At 42.7% G+C, this 23,126-nt stretch overlaps 1 protein-coding gene across 6 annotated transcripts in view; it reads right to left on the minus strand.

The window, feature by feature from the left end:
- Window positions 1-17,950: 17,950 nt before the first annotated feature.
- Window positions 17,951-23,126, minus strand: part of P4HA1 (prolyl 4-hydroxylase subunit alpha 1) — a 31,339-nt gene continuing 26,163 nt past the window's right edge. For 5 of the 6 annotated variants that reach the window (XM_060241214.1, XM_060241218.1, XM_060241217.1 and 2 more), the window contains 4 exons: window positions 22,909-22,974; window positions 21,636-21,704; window positions 20,482-20,578; window positions 17,951-19,056 (listed from right to left, as the gene is read on the minus strand). In XM_060241214.1, coding sequence (XP_060097197.1) covers window positions 18,986-19,056; window positions 20,482-20,578; window positions 21,636-21,704; window positions 22,909-22,974 — 303 coding nt within the window. In that variant the 3' untranslated portion in view covers window positions 17,951-18,985. The remainder of the gene's footprint in view (window positions 19,057-20,481; window positions 20,579-21,635; window positions 21,705-22,908; window positions 22,975-23,126) is intronic. The other variant, XM_060241216.1, reaches the window with a different exon arrangement.

Genomic DNA, 23,126 nt, shown 5'->3' on the forward strand with positions numbered 1-23,126 from the left:
CCCTCTCTAATGGACTTTACACACCGCTTTGGTAACAGGATGAGATCACCACCATTAGGAAGTGCAAAGTTCAGACTCTTTGGTCCAGGCAGAACTCAACGAACTGAGATTGTTGCCCAATCTGGAAGGCTGGTTTATCTGCTCCCAGGGCCAGCCCAACCCACAGGCAGATGCTGAGTGCAGCAGAATGCCAGGGGCTCTGGGATTATTGAAACCATCCCCTCTATCCCCACCCCAGACCTTTGTCTCCCATCTCTCTACCCACTTGTCCCAGTTACAGCCCACTCCCCCCCACTCTGTACAAGGAAATTGTAGCAAAGATGCTTGTATGAAGCAGCAGGAGGCTGCAGGTCTGGAGAGGGGGGATTCACAAATGGAGGGCCACAAACAATGTTGTCTCAAATTATATTATCTCCAAGACAGCTTTGTTTTCTTCTCCTCTGTAATGTACTGGGTTTGGACACGACTAATAGTCAACATACTTTATTAGACAACATGGCAGGGCCGGGTCCCCAAATATATACATTCACCCAGAACAACCCTCTTCCCAGTCAGGTCCAATCGTGACCAGTTAAACTTCCTGCCACAGATCTTCATAGGTGGTTAGCGTCTGTCCCTTACAGTTAGATGACCCACGATTTCCCACTGGTCACTGCAGCATGCGTAGCCGCACTGTGTTGTAATTTCAGGGACCTAATTGCAAGACACAACATCCTCCTAGTTTTTCCTTTGCTCCATTCACTTATACAGAATAGGAAAAACCGGCTGCAGTAGGAAAATCACTGAGGGGGGGGAAATGCACACACGTGGCCACAATCACAAAGTGTACAGAATAACACATTTGTGCAGCAGCAACATACAATGAAATTCTCGTGTCTCATTGGCTCATAACTCCAGTTCTGAGATAGTACTAGTTGTGTTCAGAAGTGTCCAAATGCAGTGGGGACACTGTTGGTGTATATTTCAAAAGATGAAGCATATTGCCCTCTAACTGACCACAGCCCAGGTCATGGATATTGGCCTGTTTTAGGCTTCTGTGGAATGTAGTAAAGAGTTATAGAAAGGATTACCAACCTTCATGTGAGGCCTGGAGATCTCCCACTAATACGATTGATCTTGAGAGGACTGTGGTCAGTTCCCCTGGAGAAAATGGCTGCTCTAATTATGGCATTTTAACCTGCTGATATTCCTCCCTAAATCTTGCCTCCCCAGGCTCTACCCCCACCAAATCTTCAGATATTCCCCACCCAGAGCTGGCAACAAGGGAGAATACAGTTAATACAGTTAAGGCAGAGTGATTGTTTGGAGGAGAGTTCTTTCGCCTCCTGGTGGTGTCTGGGAAGAAGAAGCTGTGTTGTTAAGATGTCTGCTTAGGGTTGCCAAGTCCCGATTACATCCTGGCAAGGGGTAGGAGGGAGCCTTCCGGGAGTCAAGTGGAGTTCTGTGATGTGGACATCACATAGAAGTGTGATTCCTCACTGGGACCTGGGGAATAGAAACCCTATATCTGCTGGAGTTGCTGCAGTTAAGGCTTCTAGGGCCAAGTTGTTTAATAAGTAAATAAACCTGTTGAGCTCCTTATGGAGTTGCTGCCACACTTCCATGTGATGCAATCGTATCAGGGACATTACTGTTGGGGGGGGGGTTTCTCCCACTAACCACCTGGCTGGCAGTGGGCAGAAGCCCCCAAAAGTAAGGGATCCCCTGCCCTGGCCTGGGGAATGGGAACCCTAGTGCTGGTGCATGACATCACATAGTATTTTGGGGGAAACCCTAGAGCATCCTATTATGTCACTTCTGCTTTTCATCAGAAATTATATCCTCATAATGGAGTTGCCAGATGCACCATGGTAGCCTTACTGGGGCACCTGGCATAAACTGCCTTCCAAGAATCAGGCTGGGCAAGAAAAGGCCTAAATCCCTGTCTTCTTATGCCGAGTTTTCTGATTATAGTTGGGACTGACTATACCATAAGGACCACTTACATCTATATGAGTCTACCCAACCACTGTGGATTCTTCAGGGACCCTGTTGAAGCTTGGTGGGTGGTAACCTGCTAGCCCAGACTAGCCAGGTCGGGTCATCTGTGTAAGGATTTTGTATAAGGATCTATACAGGCATTTTGAAAGCAACTGCAACCTAGTCTGTTACACACGCAGTTCCAACTGGCTCAGCACCAGGGGGTGTGGCCTAACATGCAAATGAGTTCCTGCCAGTTTTTCCTACAAAAAAGCCCTTTGTGAAACATTGGTGATGTCAGTGGGTGTGGTCTGATATGCAAATGAATTCCTGCTGGGCTTTCTTCTATTTAATGGGGAGCAAAACACACAGCACATGCTCAGAAGTACCTTTTATTATTTCCACACATTCCAAGAGAGTGCCGCAGCACAGAAACAGTTCCTGCAATCAGTCCCTCTACAAGAGATTTCCACAGTGCTGTTGCCAGGGGCCCCTGAAAACACTTTAGAGAGAAAACCATATAGAATTCCCACCCACCCCTGATGCCCTTGAATGACATTCAAAAATCAGGTTCTTCTCTCTATCTCATAGGACTACCCTGTCTGTTTCTGTGTACCTCTCCTTTTCTGCAGGACCCAGGCAGAAGACCCAGATGGTATCTTTTAATAGGCTTCCTCGAGCCTGCTGTTTTCCAGTAAGTAAAACTTTCAGTTCTCTTCATGAAAAACACAAACGCAGAAGTATCAGTAGTAAGGGACCTTTTTACTACTGGTGTCCTGGTAAAAGCATTCCTTTTCATATGTCCCTCCCCAGATTGCTGTTTTAAACAGTTATCATATCCATTTGAGCTGAACACGCAGCAGATAAGGGAGTGCCTCTGTCCCTTGCCCTCCGGCTTTTATTTTGAGGACCCATTATCAGCAAATGCTGAGACCAAGGAAATCAGGTTCAAGAGTCATGCTATCCTGTTTGTTTCTAAAATATATGTTAGCTGAGTCATCTCCTTGCGTAGCAGACTAGGTTGCAGTTGCTTTCAAAATACCTGTATAGATCCTTATACAAAATCCTTACACAGATGACCCGACCTGGCTAGTCTGGGCTAGCTCTATCTTATCAGATCTTGGAAGTTAAACAGGGTCAGTCTTGGTTAGTACTTCGATAGGAGACCACCAAGGAAGTCCCAGGAAGGAAGTCCTGCAGAGGCAGGCAATGGCAAACCTCCTCTGGACCTAAAAGGTTAATATGCAATTGAAGGGCCGAACATTAAAAACAAAGTGTGAAAAAAATAATAAATCAACATACATGAAGTTATTGTTGAAAGCTAAAACCATTTAAGGGACTATCCTATGTAAAATCATAAAACCTCAATGGGAACCCACTCAACTTGACCTGACACGTTTCGACCTAAAATGGTCTTCTTCAGAGGTCAGTAAGGTAAGTACACATATTGACTCATAATACAGAACAGAATAAAACAATAGAACAATGCTGGACCAGAAGGAAATTTAGTGAAGTGACAAAGGCTTAGAGATATTCTTGAGGCCTCTTGTTCTATAGCCTTATGTCTTAATCAAGAGCATACCTATAGCATTCAGTGTTTTTTTGTATGCCACGTGGTCCAGAACTGATCAAGTGAAGTCAGAGCCTATGTGCCAAGAGTTGTGTGCCAAGGGGGGTGGCATGGCTTTGTCGAGGGCAGCTTGGTGATGGAAGAGGTCAGGAGCCATAGTCATGTGTCGGGGAGGGTAAAGGGCACCCAGTGGTACCCCCTAGGCCAGGTGGCGCCCTAGGCAACTGCCTACTTCGCCTACTCCCACGCACTGGCCCTGCACACACCCCTGATGTAATCAATCCTCCAAGAGCTTACAAGGCTCTTTTTTGTAAGCTCTTGGAGGATTGGCTACATCAGGGGTGTGTGGCCTAATATGCAAAGGAGATCCTGCTAGAATTCCACCCCTGGTTGTTGGGGAGAGGGAAGATGCTGAGTATTTGTGTTGGGGGAGGAATGACATGCAAGAGCAGGAGTACAGTTGGAGACTAAGTTAAAGCAAGAGCTTTGAGTGAGACTCAAGAGTGAGTGAGTAAATCTTAAGGACTGATCAGTGAGATCAGACTTGAGATTTGGATTAACGACAATGAGATTTTGTTGCAGCGGTTTTTAAAGCACCTGTATCTTGCTTTAAAGAGCCCCGTGGCGCAGAGTGGTAAAGCTGCAGTACTACAGTCGGAGCACTCTGCTCACGACCTGAGTTCGATCCCAGCGAAAGCTGATTCAGGTAGCCGGCTCGAGGTTGACTCAGCCTTGCATCCTTCTGAGGTCGGTAAAATGAGTACCCAGCTTGCTGGGGGGAAAGTGTAGATGACTAGGGAAGGCAATGGCAAACCACCCCATAAAGTCTCCCGTGAAAACATTGTGAAAGCAACGTCACCCCAGACTCGAAAACGACTGGCGCTTGCACAGGGGACTACTTTTACCTTTTTTATCTTGCTTTACTCTCCAAATGGGGACCCAAATCAGTTTGCAAATGTCATTCTTCCTATCTATGTTTTTGTCTGCTCAATGACTGTGCAGGATGCATTGGCTGAGAGAGTGATTGGCCCAAAGTCACTTGGCAACTTCCATGCCAGAGTGGGGCTTATTAACCTGGGTCTTCCTGTTGTTAGTCTCCATGCTCAGACCTCAGCACTCGGGGGGGGGGGTGTCCTTATGGAAGGTCAGGTCTCTAAGTGGGACTGAAGGGCAAGGAAAAGAGTGGTCAGTGAGATCAGACTTTTGAAGGAAAGTGGATGGGTGTGGATAATTCACACAGAGATGGTGGAAGAAAAGGGCTAATTGACATTGACAGGAGGCTGGTGACTGTGGATGGTTCATGATTTTTGTGGTAGATTGAGCAAGCGTTGAGGGTGGTGGCTCCAGTACCTTGGATGACTGCTGCTCAACAGTAATAAGAGCTACACCAGCATAAGCATAAGCCATGGAAATCATGTGGTATCATGTCACCTTCTGGTTGTTGCTGGGGCTAGCCCGGATAAGTCCTCCCTTAAATGTCAAAAAAGCCCTGGAAACAACCCTGCCCCTCCCCTTTTCCTAACCAAATCCAAGGCTTTAACTGGCAATGCTAGTGTGGGTGCCTAGAAACCCCCACAGTGGACACTGCAGAGGGCATCTGTTGCTTAAAGGCGTTGATGCTGCTTCTATTATTTTGGAGGTTTTTGTACCCACAAAGCTTCTTATTGCAGATCTCTCTGCCATCCTTTTCTCAGGTATGCAGAAAGATCTGTCTTGTCTGCTCATGGTTTCTGCCTATTGCACAATTATTCTGGTGCCTTGCTGTCTGCATTCAGTTTCCCTGGTAATTGGAAGGGTGAGGCAGCAAGGGGACAGAGTGATTCAGTATCAGCAGATATTGAGGCCAAAAGGGTGTGTGCACAGACAGTGCATAGCTCAGTCCCCCACCTCAAGGAGGGTGCATGTTGAACAGGATCAAAGGAAGTTTTCCTCTGATCTGGTTTAAAGGGGCAAGTCCTGGGAAGCCTGAATTGTGCTCAGAATGAATATGACATTGTGTTGAGACTCCTATTTAATTCAGGGGCTTTCTGCATCTCAAGAAGGGGAAAATCCCCATGTGGACACAGTCTGAGTGTCTTATCTGTCTTAGAAAGATTTGAGATCCACCCTACCCGCGCCCATTACAAATGTTAATAGCTTAGCATAATGAGTGAATGGTCTTGTCAAGGGCTGCCAACTGGAACTACCATTTGAGACATGGACCCATTAATGGGATGACATTTTCTAGCTTGCAATAAGGAACAGACAGTTTTTCTCCCATTCCCTTGGATGTTAGAAACATTTATCTCCTTTTCCCTAGAAGTGGAAAATCAGCCTCACAGCAATGGGGAAACAAAACTGCTTTCACTTTGCAACGCTATGCATCTGTTTTTCCAGCCTGAAGGACACAAATAGAGGCAGGGGTCATTTTGTAGAAAAAGAGATGCTGGAGCTCATTAGCACAACTCATTTGCATACGCCACACATCCCTGACATCACCGGAAGGTGTACTAAATTATATCAGCTCAGCATCTACCTTAAAATGCTTCTTGTATCAAAATTGACATAATAAAACCTTACTCCCATCATACTTTTTAAATGACTTTCTCCTATTTGGCCACAGTGGCATGAGGAAGTTTTCCAGCTGTCTGGTTTATATGTTTTGGTTATTTTTTTGGAGGAAATATTAGAAAGTTTTTCAAATCTTAGAGTTCAGCAAAATTCTCACAGGGGTTTTGAACAATGGAGCCCAGAAGCAAGTATTTTTTGGGGAGTGTGGGGGGTTGTAAGAAAGAGCACAATGAAATTTAGAAGTTCTGAGCTCCACTCCGGTGAGCTCCTGCGCAAAATGCAGCCTGGACAGAGGTATAATTCTGGATACAATCTTGGAGTTTAGTTAGGTGTGTTTGATCTTAGCTGGACTTCAGTGCATAAGCAAGCAATAAACTCTCTTGAATTATGTAGACACGCCTAGCATTCTCTGGACAGCATTCTCTGTGACCTTTTTCCTGACTGTGATTTCTAAAATAGAAGTTTCCAGGCTGAAGACGTGGCACATTAAGCTAAGAATGAATTAAGTCCTGGAAGATGAACCAGTCTTAGCTATTTTCATTCAGAAGTAACAGAAGTTGCCCTTAATGAAACTGAACTGATATTGGCTTCTTTGCACAGCAGCAGTACATAAACATTAAAAATTATCTGTTTTATATAAATTGGCTCTGCCCGCAGTCCAATGCAACAATCACTTGGGAATAATTCCCATTTGGACGCAGGAGACTTACTCTTGAACAACAAATATGCATAGGATTGAGGTGTAAACCCACAAAAATGGTTATCTGAGAAATATTTTGCTTAATTTTTTTAATAGCAAAATGATAAAATAGGCCAGCAAGTCTACCTATATTACCATGGAAGGCTTTTTGTAGAAATAGCCCAGCAGGAACTCATTTGCATATTAGGCTACACCCCATGATGTCACCATTGTTTCACATATGGATTTTATAGAAAAAAGAGAAGTATTTGCATATTAGGCAACACCCTCTAACACCAAGCCAGCTAGAACTGCATTCTGCTCAAAAAAGCCCTGTTACCATCTATGGATACAGTACTTGAACATCCCCAGTTCAAGCATACATTCCAAATCAAATTTAAGATTTCAAAAAACAAAACAAAACCCCAATACAGTGCTTTTTTTGCATTTATGTTTAAACAAGTTAGTATTATATTTTTTTAATAGGAAGACACTTCACCCTTGTGAGTTCCTTCCAATTTAAAACTTTTCATCTTAAAATGAACTCCACAGTGGGAGTGAACAATGAATGCAAGAGAGATTAAATGCAAAATGCAAGAAGGCACGTTTTGTAACAGGACGGCTGGAGGAACAACATGAACCTGACACTATCAGTTTCCAGATCTTGAATACAGAACTGTGAAGGTGAGGAAGTACTTTGGTGCCTCCTAAGGCTGTTCAGCCCACCTCATCTTCAAGTTTAGCAATAGGAATGGTAGGTTATCACTCACTGGCTGTTGGCCTCTCCCCCTATTTAAGTGCTCTGTGTGGACCTCAGGTGAGTAGTCCCCTGTCATATCCGATAACACTGCATCTACTTGTGCATCTCAAGATGCTGAGGCACACATCTCTCTTGACTGTGGGTCTCTGTTGGTAAGCAAGATCTTCCATCATCAGTAAGTGGACGTAGGTCAGCTGGTTTTGACCAGGTCAAACTATTGCAACAAATTGGATTTGCTTCCATGAACAGAAGCCCAGAATTCAGTGGAAGAGAGCTGCTGAGGACAGAGGTCAGAAGGAAAGGAAAGGACGGACTTTACTTGGTTATAATTGGCTTACATGAGATTCTTACTTTTCCTAACCACACATTTCTTATGCCTTGATCCAGATATATCAGCCATTTCATTACTCCTGCAAATGCAAAGGCATTTGCAACAGCAGTGGAATGTCTACATGAAAACTTTCTTTGCACTTTCCTTGGTCATCCCCTTTTTGTCACCATCCCACACCCCTGTGCCATGGGACGGCTTTTTTGTCAGCTTTCTTAAAAAAAAAAAATGGTACGTTATCACTCACTGGCTATTGGCCTCTCCCCCTATCTTTTTTTGATATAATAAAAGAAAGTTGATATAATAAAATAACATTTAAAAAAAAGATGGCAAAAAGTCTCCAGTGGTGCTGCGGAGTCAGAAATGGCTGCCGGGGAAGATGGAAGTTTAAATGGCACTGTAAGGCTGCGAGGTTCTAAAAAGGTTTCCCTTCCCAGCATGCAAACCTGCTTCCTTTCAAGAAGGAATGTAGCAAAGGAATGACTGAGCAAATCAGGGGAAACCTGGCAAGTGTATCATTGGCGGACAATGCCACGTGGACACTCCAAACAACACCGCTCCAGTTTGAAAGTGACAGAGAAGCAAAACAGCCAGGTGGACACAGAAATGCAATCCGGATTCAGTGGAATTTATTTTCAGTTTTTAAGCATGTTTAGGATTATAGCTGCTAATGGTGTTAACTCAGAAATAATTCCAAATGATTACAAGGAGAGTTGCTTTAATTCAATGTGACTTAGATTACAACCTGCTGTCCTTTGCACACTTACTATCATTGGATCCGGCTGCCAGTCTTGAAAACTAGATGTGTCAAATGTCAGAATAACTGTATTGAACCTAGTTTCCGATTGGCCTTTCAGTAACAGCCTGTTTAAAAGAAATGCTTAATTTGCAAAGTGTCAAATGAGAAATAGTTATATCTGCCAAAATCTGCTTTGTTACTCCGGTGGTTAAAAGTTCTTCACAAAATGCCTCTCTCTTTGGAAAGCAAAAGGAGCAGGGCGTTTAAAAAAGAAAGATGTTAGTACGACTCAGGATCAATTTGCTTATGACAACATACAGCAAGGAGTTCTCACTCCTGGTGCTTTTCCTGGATAGAGACTGTGACCGATTTCACACTCACCTTATGCTGCTCTCATGTTTGTCTTCTCACCACATCTTTCTTCCGATTTCCCATTATCTGCCCCGGGGCTGCAGCAAGGGTTGGCATTTTCGTGCAGCAAACAGAAACTGGTTTTTAGTGGTTTCTGTTTGCTGTGCGAAAACGACGATAGGGCAGATAGTGGGAAATGGGAAGAAAGCCGTGCAGAGAAGATGAACGTGAGAGTGGCGTAAGGCAAGTGCGAATCGGTCTGTATCTAGGAATTTGTGTGTCGGTCTTGACCATTGCAAATGTTACAAAAGAGCTCACAGATGTCTGGGATCAGTTAAAAGCAAAATGGAAGGAATCATTTGAACCAAAAAATATGAAGTAAGAGGTACAGAAAAGCCCATAGCCCACAATTAATAAACAAGTATAATACAAAGGTGTCTTCACGGAGACCTTGAATCATGTTAGAGATGAGCAAGATGATTACAAGGAGAGTTGCTTTAATTCAATGTGACTTAGATTACAAAGTTGGAGCTTTGCAGTTTGAAAGGGTTGTGTCTTCCACAAATGTTTGATAATTATCTAATGAAGACACCTTTGGAACTGTATTCTGCTGGCAAATTTTAAATGACTAGTAATGGCCGGTTCTTGAATTCAGCATCTATTTCTTCAAATTTTCTTTGGAAACGGTATATTCTTTTAATTTCTTGCAGATGAGGAGCAGGACATGCAATTTATTTGAACTTATCACTGAACCTTAGTGAAAGAAAATAATTCCTGTGCACATGATCTTGGGTCAAATTAACTTCTTGGACCGTTGCTAGGAGAAAGTGATATGCTTTTAAAATGCTGTGATGTAAACAGTGGAATGAATATACCCAGTCAAAATAAACAGCTGTAGTACTTTAAATAAGTTTCTCTTCTAGCATAATGTGTCTTGGCCTCCTGGTCACTTCAGGAAATGTAAGATTTCTGCTGGTTTCGGTTGTGGTTATGAAGAAAAAGCATTGTAAATAGCATAATTTGATGGCCATGAAATAGAAGGCTAGATGTAATTATGTATGCTTCGGCTGAAATGAAGGAACAGATACCATTTCTAACAGCAGTAAATGGCCATCAGCATAGCTTTTGCTAAACTAGCTAACACCCATATAGTTGAAGAATCCCACCAAGTCTCCAGGAGACAGTATCAAACCTGTAAAGGAAAAGCAATAGAAATAATTGCTGTTTTTATTGCTCATTAGTTTATCGTGCATGGATCATAGCAGCAGCTGCCTTTATGTGCTTAAGACATTTCCCCCCTTCTGCTTTGAGAAGTCAAAAGTAAGTAAGATTCGTAGCTAGGTTTCTTAAACAGGAAAACGGTGCATATATACTGCCTGCTCTAAAACCAAGATGATGGGCAATTGCCTTTCCAAGAATTCAAAGATGCATAACAAAAATTCACAGCTCCACTGCCGCTGAAAAAAAACACACGCAGCGAATGAAACTGAAAACCACGGTGCACCACCTCCCTCTGCTGGCTTGGCAAGCACAGTTGCATCTCTTTCATATGTCCTTGAATTCATCAGACTTTCATTTCCAAGGCACTGATGCAAAGCACTTCCTGCTACTTGCAGAGAAATCGGGTGGCTTTATAGTTTAAATCCATCGCAGCAAACTCTGTTGCTTGCTATTATTTCGGAGCATTATTAACTCAACCCGAGAATGACATTGAAACACTGCTTTGCTGGAGAGGCTCACCAAGTGCTGAGGCTCTGTCCTGTGTCATGAATGAGGAGAAGTCCTGGATTCAGTCCAAGGCATCTTCAGTTCAGGGATCTCAAGCAGCAGATGCTGTGAAAGGCTCTTCTCTGCTAGAGAGCTGCTGCCAGTCAGATTAAACAATATTGAGCGAGACAGACCAATGATGGGCCTCCCTGACAGGCTGCTTCATGTTACGTTTCCTTCAGATTTATTTTTCTCTCATTTCTTCCTTGCCTTTCTCCCCAGTGGGAGCCCAAAGCTTACACAGTTCTTCCCTCCTCCATCTTATCCTCACAACAATCCTGTGAGGTAAGTTAGGTTGAGAGCATATAAAAATCACCCATTTTGACCATTTTGCTTTACTTCAGAAGTACAACATTCCACAATTTTGATACTCATACAACGTAACTATTGTAAAACAGGCAGTATCCCAGATTTTCAAGAACATGGGTTCTTACTCTGTATGCATGCAATGAAGGTACTAGATACAGGTATTCAGACTTTATGAACACAGCAAAAGACAACACCCCTCCCTGCAAACCATTTGGTCAATTTAGCCATCAGTTCAAAACTTGAGCCTGGTTTTGAGGCATTTCTGAATTTTAACACACTTAGCTTTTGTGTTGTTTGAAATTGATATTCACAGATAAGCAGGGGAAGCACCAGACTCCACACTGGCACCACCCAACCCATCACTACTGCCTCCCCTAACCATTTCTTGTTGCTGCCCCTGAAGCGTCAGTCAGAGAATGGAATTCCTGGGCAGAGGAACAAAGAATAAGTAGCCAAGTGGAAGGACTCTCTCTCCCTCTTTAACTTGAGCTCCACATCCCAAACTTTCCATTCTCATGCCTGTGCTCAACTTTCTCAAAACTGTCCTCAAAGAACACCTCATCTTTCAAAACCTTTTAAGCCTTTCCACTACATCCACTTTGACCCATTTTACCCATGATCCCTTCTTTGCTACCCTCTATCACGATGTGTGACATACTCCATTACAGCTTCAGTTCTGAAGAAGTCTTCCCCACATTTTAGGTAGGTAGGAAGGTAGGAGAAAGAAAGAAAGAAAGAAAGAAAGAAAGAAAGAAAGAAAGAAAGAAAGAAAGAAAGAAAGAAAGAAAAGAAAGAAAGAAAGAAAGAAAGAAAGGAAGAAAGAAAGAAAGAAAGGAAAGAAAGGAAGAAGGAGGGAAGGAAAGAAGGAAAGAGGAAAGAAGGAAAAGGAAAGGAAAGGAAAGGAAAGGAAAGGAAAGGAAAGGAAAGGAAAGGAAAGGAAAGGAAAGGAAAGGAAAGGAAAGGAAAGGAAAGGAAAGGAAAAGGAAGCCTAGTTTGACTATGGGGAAACACATGACATCATAAAATTACGTTCCTCAGAGAGCTGCAACTGGGTGGAGTTCCCAAGTGAACAGCTGGAATTGTAATGTGTGAAATTATGCTACAGGGCTTTGTTTAAAGTCTGACAGATCCCAGGCAGCACATACCAGGGGAGATTGCGCATTTCCAGATTAGCGGGTTTCAGCAGGCTTAGCAAAGGCCACATTGCAAATGGGGGGGAGGGGCACACAACGCTTTCACTTTCTTCCTCCCTGACTTCAGAATCCAAGCACAGCCAATATTCGTTTTTAATTGAAAATTCAATCCAAGGATTCAGTGCCATTGACATCAAACCCATGAAAGTAGCCCAACCAACTTCCAAACACTCAGTTCGATTGTACAAACTTTGTCTTAATTTGCTTACCACCAAAGCCCTCCAAACAACACAGCATAAACCTTCCGCCAGAATTTTAAGAACAGATAAAACAATCCACAATACACCATCTTCTGAAGCTTCACATATACTGCATAAAAACAAAATTCTGCACAGCTTAATCTCAAGAGACAAGACAAATTCTTATGAATGAAAAAAAAGCAGTGTGTGTGTGTGTGTGTGTGTGTGTGGGAGAAACACAGTTCAGCATAGCTGATTCTCCCCATTTAATGGCAGTGGTTTTTATTAAAGCCTGGGGGCTGTATTTTTTCTGATGTTAAAATTTTATTACAAAAAGTAATACAGTAAGGTGGTTTCTCAAATAACAGTTATTGTGGGACCATAATAGCTGTCATTCATGCTTCACACAGAAATTCACAGAAGAGCTGAGCTCTGGCAGGAGGGAAGCAAACCTGAGAACTCCTTGAAGAGTCATAGGAAATACAGGCAACTCTCAGCAGAGTAGCACACTTCTAAACCCACTGACTTCAATGAATATAGAAGTATGCATCTTCATTGAGGACAGCATCACCAAAATAGAGCCAGTTTGGTGTAGTGGTTAAGTGTGCGGAAGAACTGGGTTTGATTCCCCACTCCTCACTTACAGCTGTTGGAATGGCCTTGGGTTAGCTACAGTTCTCGCAGGAGTTGTCCTTGAAAGGGCAGCTGCTGTGAGAGCTCTCTCAGCCCCACAGGGTGTCTGTTGTGTGTGGGGGGGAGAAGATATAGGAGATTGTAAGCCACTCTAAGTCTCTGATTCAGAGAGAAGGGCAAGGTATAAATCTGCAGTCTTCTAGCTCTTCTAAAAATACTGCAGTGAAAAGGGGAGTTGTAGTACCATGTGGAAATCTTCTCTCCCTTCAGAGCTATGAAGTATCAGATTAGCAGCAGAACTGAGAGGTTTTCAGAAGGGAGTCATTAAAGTGAATTCTTGCATGAACAGGAAAGTACTGCCTTAAATTTCATTTATTCAAACGTGGGAATTATTCGCTTTGTCTTCCTAAGCAATAAAAGAGCAAGTAAATCAGTAAGAACAGGGTTGTAAAAATGCTTAGTGCCTACCTCCTGAAATCGTATAGCATCTCTTAGAAATCTGAAATATTCTGTAATCCTAAACAATATAGTAGTGCGATGAAAAATCAGCTGTGAACAACAAAGCAATGAAATATTTCCTTTCAACAAATAATTAAGGGGGAAACTGTGCATGTATATTTAGGAGAAAATCAAAGTCACTAGTCAAAGAACACAATTTCTGCATGGCTACCTTAGCTAAGAAACCTTTCTGCTTGCTTCCCCTCCACCATACATGGCTCATATTCAGGGCTTTGTTTGTAGCAGAGTGATGATTCGAGCCAGATTCGAGCCCAATATTCCACCCATGGCACCATGCTGTTTTTTGCACTGTAGCCCTTCAGTCTTCTCTACAGTTTCCACCTAGTGGGGTTTTATTTAAGGGAGCCTTCTGCTGTGCCACTGGAGCGAGATAGAAACAAGCTAACCCGTCCACAGAGGATCCCACGCTCCAGTCCAGGTGGTCTCTGTCTTTCTTGCGTCTTCACACAAATCCAGTGTTTTTTAAGAAATAGGGAGAAAGGATGCTGCCTTTGTCCACACAGGGGACAATAATGGTTGTAACTTACTCTGGCAACACAAGAGAAAATTTTGAAATCAAAGCATTCAGTCATATGTATTGTTCAAGAAACATAACTCATTAAGCATTGCTTGCACCTCGACTACAACACTTCAAGTGCCTTGCTTTTTAAATGGTGGTTTGAAAGCTACAGGTTGGATCCAAAAATGCTCTTCCACTCATGGAAAGAAGCTTCTATGAACAGAAGGGTAATTTATATCCTGCCCTCCACTCCGAAGAGTCTCAGAGCGGCTCACAATCTCCTTTACCTTCCTCCCCCCACAACAGACACCCTGTGAGGTGGGTGGGGCTGGAGAGGGGCTCTCACAGCAGCTGCCCTTTCAAGGACAACCTCTGCCAGGCTATGGCTGACCCAAGGCCATTCTAGCAGGTGCAAGTGGAGGAGTGGGGAATCAAACCCGGTTATCCCAGATAAGAGTCCGCACACTTAACCACTACACCAATTTAATGAATACCATTTTTAACTGCCACCATTGAATCCAAGGAAAAATCTATTTTGTCATTGTTTTTTTCCACAAGCCTTTCTTTTCAGGGAAAAAAAAGTTTTAACGAGGTATTTACCAGCAAATAAAATGCATTAGAACAGTAAACAGTATCAAAAAGCAACTTCAATGGACGGATAGACAAGGTGCTAAGGATAAAGCACCTGTCGTAGTGGGAATTCATGACAGTAGCATCCGCTCAGTGGGATCACTGCTGCAAGAATCACTCTTCCAAATACTCTTTCCCAGACTATGCATGCTCTTTGGAAAACCTACTCCACAAGACAGTTAAGTAAATAAAAAATAAACTGAAGTACTTTTGCTTCAGTTATTATGCTAAGCAGTTTTCACTTAAAAGATGCATCTAAATGTTACAGAAATGTTTGTGGACACGCCTCAATTAAATCAATTTCCTCTATTGTAAGTAATAGAAGTCATCTTGTATACACTCATGCAGTTCAGTATCGTGTACCCCAAAATAAGTGCCTGAATTGCAGCGACCATCTTCAGAGACAGGTTAGAAAGTAATTTGAATTCACAGATAGAATTTTTCTGGGTTCAGTCTTTAGGATACACCACAGTAGCTTTCTTTCTCTATCAGCCTTAGCACAGCTGGGAAAGATTCATACACTTGAGACACTGCCAGTCATGCTAGAAAGGTCTGGGTTTGCTGGACCATTGCTTGACTCAGTGTCATATAAGGCTATGGTAGTTTCCCCAATTCTAGTACTATCAGTACCATCTAAATTTCGTACTGGATATTCTTCTGCTTCTTTCAAGAGAGGTTCCAACCTGGATAGCCCAGGCAAGCCTGATCTTGTCAGATCTTGGAAGCTGAGCAGGGCCAACTATGGCAAGTATTTGGATGGGAGACCTCCTTAAAATAACAAAGTTGGGAGGGCAGGCTCTATTCAGCCACCTCTCTGAATATCCTCCATACCCCAGTAGGGGTCAGTCACCAGAGGTTGCCAGGACTTCCAGGTGCAGACACACACATAAAAATACAAAAATACAGAGAGAGAGAGAGAGAGAGAGAGAGGTTCCAGCATTACAAAAGAAGCCACACAACTCCAGCAACTGCTAGCTGTAGTGTGACCAGTTATCCTCTGGCGACGTCACCAAGAACACACACACACACAAATACCCCATTAGCCAGATTGATTTTGTACTAAAAAGTTTTCCACTTTAAACAATAAGACAGTTTGGTGTAATGGTTAAGAGTGATGAACTCTAATATAGAGAACTGGGTTTGATTCCACACTCTTCCACATGCAGCTGCTGGTCTGACTTTGAGTCATTCACAATTTTCTCAGAGCTGTTCTATCAAGAGCAGTTCTCTCAGCCCCACCTACCTCATGGGGTGTCTGTTGTGGGGAGACAAAGGGAAGGAGACTGCAAGCTGCTCTGAGGCTCCAAGTGAAGGGGCAGGGTAGAAATTCAATCTCTTCTTCTCTTCTTCTAAGGGAAAGGAAAAAGAAAGGTCCCCCTGTGCAAAGCACTAGTTGTTTCCAACTGTCAATGTTTTCACGGCAGACTTTTTACAGGGTGGTTTGCCATTGCCTTCCCCAGTCATCTACACTTTCCCCCCAGCAAGCTGGTTACTCATTTTACCGACCTCGGAAGGATGAAAGGCTGAGTCAGTCTTGAGCCAGCTACCTGAAAACCCAGCTTCCACTGGGGATTGAACTCAGGTTGTGAGCAGAGCATAGGACTGCAGTACTGCAGCTTTAACACTCTGCGCCACAGGTCTCTTCTAAGTAGGGTTGCCAATCCCAGGTGGGGGCAGGGGATCCCCCGGTTTGGAGGCCCTCCCCCACTTCAGGGTCTGTCAGAAAGCGGGGGAAGGGGAGGGAAATGTCTGCTGGGAACTCTATTATTCCCTGCGGAGATTTATTCCCATAGAAAATCATGGAGAATTGATCCATGGGTATCTGGGGCTCTGGGGGGGCCTATTTTTGGGGTAGAGGCACCAAATTTTCAGTATAGCATCTAGTGCCTCTCCCAAAATACCCCCCAAGTTTCAAAAAGATTGGACCAGGGGGTCTAATTCTATGAGCCCCAAAAGAGGTGCCCTTATCCTTCATTATTTCCTATGGAAAGAAGGCATTGAAAAGGTGTGCTGTCCCTTTAAATGTGATGGCCAGAACTCCCTTTGGAGTTTAATTATGCTTGTCATAGCCTTGATCTTGGCTCCACCCCTAATGTCTCCTGGCTCCGCGCCCAAAGTCCCCAGCTATTTCTTGAATTGGACTTGGCAACCCTACTTCTAAGGGACTAGCAGTTAAATGTGAAAATGCCCACATTGAGCTTTTCAAACTAAATGGGGTAATAGCCTGACAAAAGGGTACAAGATTATGAGTAAGCCAGCATTTGACTTGCTGTTTACAGATCTGTCGTTTTAACTACAGAGCAAGAACAAATCTGATTCACCTTGCAGTTGAGCTGAGTCACCTGCACTTTCTTTACATCTGACTGTTTTCTCCCTCAGTCCTGGCCTTTATTGTGGTGTAAAAGTATTCTATGTGATCAAGGCGTCTCCTTTTTTCAAATTTGTACTAACTAAAAATGCAAGTGAACAGAATTTCGGAAAGCATGACCAGACTTCTATGTGACTGTAGCATGGAGGTGCCAAGAAGGTATTTATTGCTCCTGGAAGAATCTTTAGAGCTAGCTAGGCCTCACAACAAGTAGTTCGGTGGAATCAGAAGCATCTGTCTACCTTCTCGGTGATCCAGTACAAACAGGTTATTTCTTAGAGCCAGTTTGGTGTAGTGATTAAGTGTGCGGACTCTTATCTGGGAGAACCGGGTTTGATTCCCCACTCCTCCACTTGCACCTGCTGGAATGGCTCTGGCAAAGGTTGTCCTTGAAAGGGCAGCTGCTGTGAGAGCCCTCCCAGCCCCACCTACTTCACAGGGTGTCTTTTGCGGGGGGGGGGGGGGAGGTAAAGAAAATTGTGAGCTGCCCTGAGACTCTGAGATTCAGAGTTTAGGGTGGGATATAAATCCAATATCATCATCATCTTCTTCTTCCTCTGAAATGCTGGATAAAATATTGCTAAGAGCCAACTTATTTATATGTTGAATTCCCAACCATCCATATTGGTCATATTTCCATCCATTAGACATAGCTCAAAAAAATTCTTCTTTGGCTGCATTTGAGACAAAGCATTAAATACCAGGCATTCCAAAGGAAGTCTCTTATTCAGCTTTCTTATGGCAAAATATTCATGAAACAAAATGGAAATTATAGAAATATATCTTCAAAATGCTGTGTGCCTAGAGTTTAAAAAAAAACCCTGCATGAACACAACTCAAGTTTAAAAGGGCAGCAACACAGTCAGAACACAGTCAGGATTCACAACATATCCATGTAACACAAAACAAAACCCAACAGTTTTCAAAAGATTTAGTATTATAAATATATCATCTTTGTCACAAAACATCTCAGTTGGGAAACAAAGTTTGACATTTTGGGAACAAAACTGTGCATTTTCTCATCATACAAATGGTTCTAAAAGTTCAGACTTCCATTCTAAGGCACCATGATTTATGTCTCTCCATGGGGTTATTACTGAATAAAAAACAATGAAAGCAGCAATGATTTTTTTAAAAGGACAAACTTGAACCATTATGCAATTAAAAATGAATCATACCTGGAACACCAGTCATTAATTTTGTTGACCTGTTTTCATGTACATAGTAATTGCATAAGTATATTACTGCAATTTCTACAATACTGTTAAAACCACCATTACTTCTAGGACTACCGGCTCATTCTTTAGGGTTACCAGCCAGGTTCAGATATTTAAAAAGGAAGACAGTTGTGTCTGAATTTCCATAGCACTAGAAAAAACAAACCAAAAATAGACCATTTTAAGGCAATATCTTACTGCAAAAGAATTGCCATCTATGACCATCTCCTATTATCTCTGCATTCAGTGGGAACTTTTGCCACTAATATTCATGAGTCATGGCTTGGAGTCTCTGTCCACAGTTTTATAGCAGTGGTCAAGCATTGCCAAAAAAAAGGAGGAAGAGCAATGAACATCTGGATATTAGAGTAGAAAACACAGATACAATATTATCTTCCAAGCAAACAAAAGTCCTTGTTTGATGATATATTTTCCATATTCATTCTACCACCAGCAAAATGAAATTTATAGTGTCTGTATAGAAGATTTTTGGTCATGACAACGCAGACGATAAAAATCAAATATAGTCTCTTTCACTCTCTATAAACATGTAACTTGGTATATTAGCAAAACTCTTTTTTAAAAGGAGAAGGTATTTGTCCATAAATGAAGTACTGGATGGCACTGGGGACAAAACTTGAACGGGGGTATTAATGTAAACTGTCAGAGTTAATCAAGGCAATGTGGAAGGGAAATGAAGCTGGCACAAAAGGAAGCACAAAAGACAGGTCCATATCATTCAAACTCCGATAAAGAGCACGGTCTTCGAAATTCTTGCCCACGTTCATGGATCCACTTATTAGATACTGCAAAAACAAACAAACAAACCCCTGAAGATAGTTAGCCCAACTAAATGCAATCAATATTTATCAGTAAGCCTTTCATAAAAGATTGTTTAGATGCTGGAATGATTTGCAGAAATCTATCCTGATCTTGATATGATAAATCTCATCAAAAATGAGTGTGAATCAATTTAGCATCCATACATAATCTGTGTTTTCACTGACATCTGCCAACCTCCACCAGCCTACATTAAATGATATCATAGCTCACAGGCATGGCTTGCTGCTAGCCCAACATGTTTTTTATCTCTCCCTCCCTGTTATGTACAGCGGCCCCATGGCGCAGAGTGGTAAAGCAGCAGTACTGCAGTACTGTGGTCTGAACTCTCTGCTCATGACCTGAGTTCGATTCCGGAGGAAGCTGGATTCGGGCAGCCGGCTTGAGGTTGACTCAGCCTTCCACCCTTCCGAGGTCGGTCAAATGAGTACCCAGCTTGCTGGGGGGAAAGTGTAGATGACTGGGGAAGGCAAACCACCCTGTAAAAAGTCTGCTGTGAAAATGTGAAAGCAACGTCACCCCAGAGTCGGAAACGACTGGTGCTTGCACAGGGGACCTTTCCTTTCCTTTTCCCCTGTTATGTATTGAGACTGGAGTTTGGCCTTGGGGCCAACAGAGACTTGGCCGGGCTTGCAACCCTAAAACGATAGCCACCTGGATTCAGGAAGGAGGCCTATCAGGGATCGTTGGGCCAGCTATTAACCTATAGTTGTGTGTAATGGGTTTTTGGGTGGGGTTATTTGCATGCATATAAGCAGGGCCATTGGTCCTGCCAGCCAGTTCTGTTCCTATCTCACTATGCTGAATCACTGATTAAAGAGCTGAATTCACTATCTCCTGAGCGTCCTCATGCTTCGAACCCAGTACATTTCACTCCCCATTTCATCATTTTAGGTATTATACCACAAAATCCCTCCTTCTACTGGGTTATTTCTTTTTGGGAAGAAAACAAGGCTGCATTGTTAAGTAGGAGGGAAAAGGGGGAGGGGACAAGGTTCATGGGAGTGTGGTTTATTTGACCTGTAAGATCCCAAGGTGTTTTGCGGTGAACTTCATCAGGGGATCTCAATCAGGAATTTCTCTAACTCCCAGCCTGGACAAATTTGGTCCAGGGCTTTTTGTCCAGAGTGGGAGATAAGTTTCTGACTGAGATCACTTGACAGAAGTTATTGCAAAATGTTCTGAGATCTAAAAGGTCACAAAAACTACTCCCCCTATATACCTTGTTCCCCACTTTTTTCCTACTATTGCTTTTGAATTTATTTTATTTCCATTATGTTACATACAGAAATGTGCTTAATAATGCGTCAGCTATGATTCCTCTCTCAAATCTCAAGTTTCCTATCATAAGACAGAAAAAGCTTAAGAGGAGGTGGGGAATACATACATACCCCATTTGTTTCCAACTAGTACTGGGCAGGCAGCATGCCTTGTGCTGTAGTCTCCTTCACCACTTGGAAAAAGGTTGTACCAAAATACAGCTGTCCCCTGGCAAAATACAAAGAAGTATCAACTTATTCTTCCTTGATTTTCACTTCTAAAAATGCACAGCTAAGGCATGTTGCCCTATGGACAACAGCCAAAGGGAAGTTGCAAAACCACTGATGGTTGCCATCTGCTGCGGTTTCCAAGGGCTTCTGAATGCTACATTCACCTCCTCCCTTTCTTAGCCTTTGCCTTTATGGCAATGAAACACAGAGAACAACCCTGGAAGTTCACAGTGTTAATACAAAGCTACTCAACTCCTACTACCTCCTTACTTCACTTCCAGTCATTCGGTACATTTCAGCCCTATAAGCCACAAAGACCCTGTACTAATTAATCTACCACCCAGCCAGTATCATCATTTGGGGAAAATAACATCCTGTGTTATATTACAAGGGGTTCTGCCCTATAAAACCCAAGAATTTTGCAATCCCAGACTGCCAACAGTGTCTCTAAAATTTCAAATAAGCACCCCCCCACCTCAAAAAGAATTTTTTTTGCAACATTTCATTTTGCACTTCCCATTAGAATTTGTTTTCATTTGGATCTCACTGAAAGGAAAAAGGGGTTTGGCAACTCAATATTAAGACAAAAAAATAAAAAAGAGACATACAGAGGAAGAGGGACAAAAACCGGACACTTACAAATTGCTCAGACATTCAGACTTTTCTTGGAATTGCTTAAGGCAAAAAATACTGCAATCCTTTAAAGAGGATTTTTGTCATTCGCAGGAATTCATGCCTGCTTCCAAAAATCTGCACTGGAAGCCTTACAGTATACTTTAGCACAGCTGTGGCCATCCATATTTCTTATCCTCCTGATTATAATCAAGTACCCATAGAGAACAGCCCTAAACCCATCTACTCAGTGTCATACTAACATCTATTCAGTGGGGCCTATCCCCAGGAAAGCTTTCTTTGGATTGCAGAGCTAGTGTACAAATGTATAAACTTCCCTCTACCTGTTGGGCAGTTTTGTAGTATTTCATGTCAGTTTCAAAAAAAAATATAACCCAGACTAGATTTTCAGGAAAGAAGAAATGGTACACAATTCTACTTACTTTCCTCGGCCAAACACTAGCTCCTACTTCAGGGAATACAGTTGCTCCCCCTGCGGCCACATCGCTCATCTGCAAAAAAGCAAGACGTGATTCATAAGGTTACCAAAGTGTGGCCAGGATCAAATACTAATCCCAGAAAGATCAACAGTACTACTGAAAAACAGTCTGCTGTGTATTGCCAAGCATGGGCCACTATTGCAGTTTGCAGAAATCACATTCTCTTTGCTGCAGAAATTTTGAAAAATTAAGGCAGACCAAAGAAACACAAGAACATCTTCATGCTAGATATCACAAAATACTTCAGGACAGGCACAACTGACATTCTTGTCTATGGGAAGGACACAAGAGGAAAGCATATTCTGTGCTCTACTTCTCCCTCTCAAATGCTTTCTGCTTGCCCTGCATGATTCCATTAGGGAACTGTGCTGGAAGGGGACCACAACCTCCACCATCAGCTCACTGAGGACAAGAGTCATTTTTGGCCCCAGTAACTAAGCTGTTAGGCAGCCTAAATTCTAAAGAGATGGCTGGTACAGACTGACTGAACAGTCTCTGAGCCTTCCAGAGAAGGTATAAAGGGACCAGTGTTCCCTCTAAGCTGAGTTAGTGTGAGCTAGCTCACAATTTTTTAGCTTCCAGCTCACACGTTCTTGTTTCAGCTCAGGAAAAACTAATTTATGCACCAGCTCATAACTTTAATGCCAGTAACTCACAAAGTAGAATTTTTGCTCACAAGACTCCACAGCTTAGAGGAAACATTGCCTGTGAGGTAGGTCGGGCTGAGAGAGCTCTCCCAGAAGCTGCCCTTTCAAGGACAGCCCTGCTAGAGCTATGGCTGACCCAAAGCTATTCCTGTAGCTGCAAGTGGAGGAGAGAGGAATCAAACCCAGTTCTCGCAGATAAGAACTTAACCACTACACCAAACTGGCCACATTGGTCTGCAGTAGAACAGTTAATTTGAGTCCTGGAGCACCTGAAAGAACTGCAAGATTTTGGGGGTATAAGCTTTTGAAGATTAATGCTTCCCTTGTCAGATCATCTCTGGCTCCCAAAATCTCATACCCACAAAATCATGTTGGTCTCTCAGGCGCTCCTGGACTCAAGTCCAGCTGTTCCTCCTGAGCTATGAAGTTTCTTTGATCAATTTATTTTTTAAAAAAAATCTAAAGAACTAGGATGCCATAAACACAAAATGGCACACAATGTAAAGGGTCTTAATATTCATTATTAATTCCACATTACAACACCCAGCACGAAAATGCATCTTACTTACATAGAATAGCCACGTAGCAATTCTGTTGCCTGTACCTAGCTCTTTAAAGGCATCTGGTTCATCTTTCTGAATAAAAAACAAAAAACAAAAGGAAGGTTGACTATACAAGTGATACGCACGTTCGTAAACAATATCATTTCCAGAAGTTATGAAATGGAAAGCAGTTAGAAGATGTTATGGAAAAAGAATCAAAATTTTCTCCGTTAAGTCAAATGATC

This window comes from Heteronotia binoei, chromosome 6 (genome assembly GCF_032191835.1).
Source record: "Heteronotia binoei isolate CCM8104 ecotype False Entrance Well chromosome 6, APGP_CSIRO_Hbin_v1, whole genome shotgun sequence".
In the NCBI taxonomy this organism is placed as follows: domain Eukaryota; kingdom Metazoa; phylum Chordata; class Lepidosauria; order Squamata; family Gekkonidae; genus Heteronotia; species Heteronotia binoei.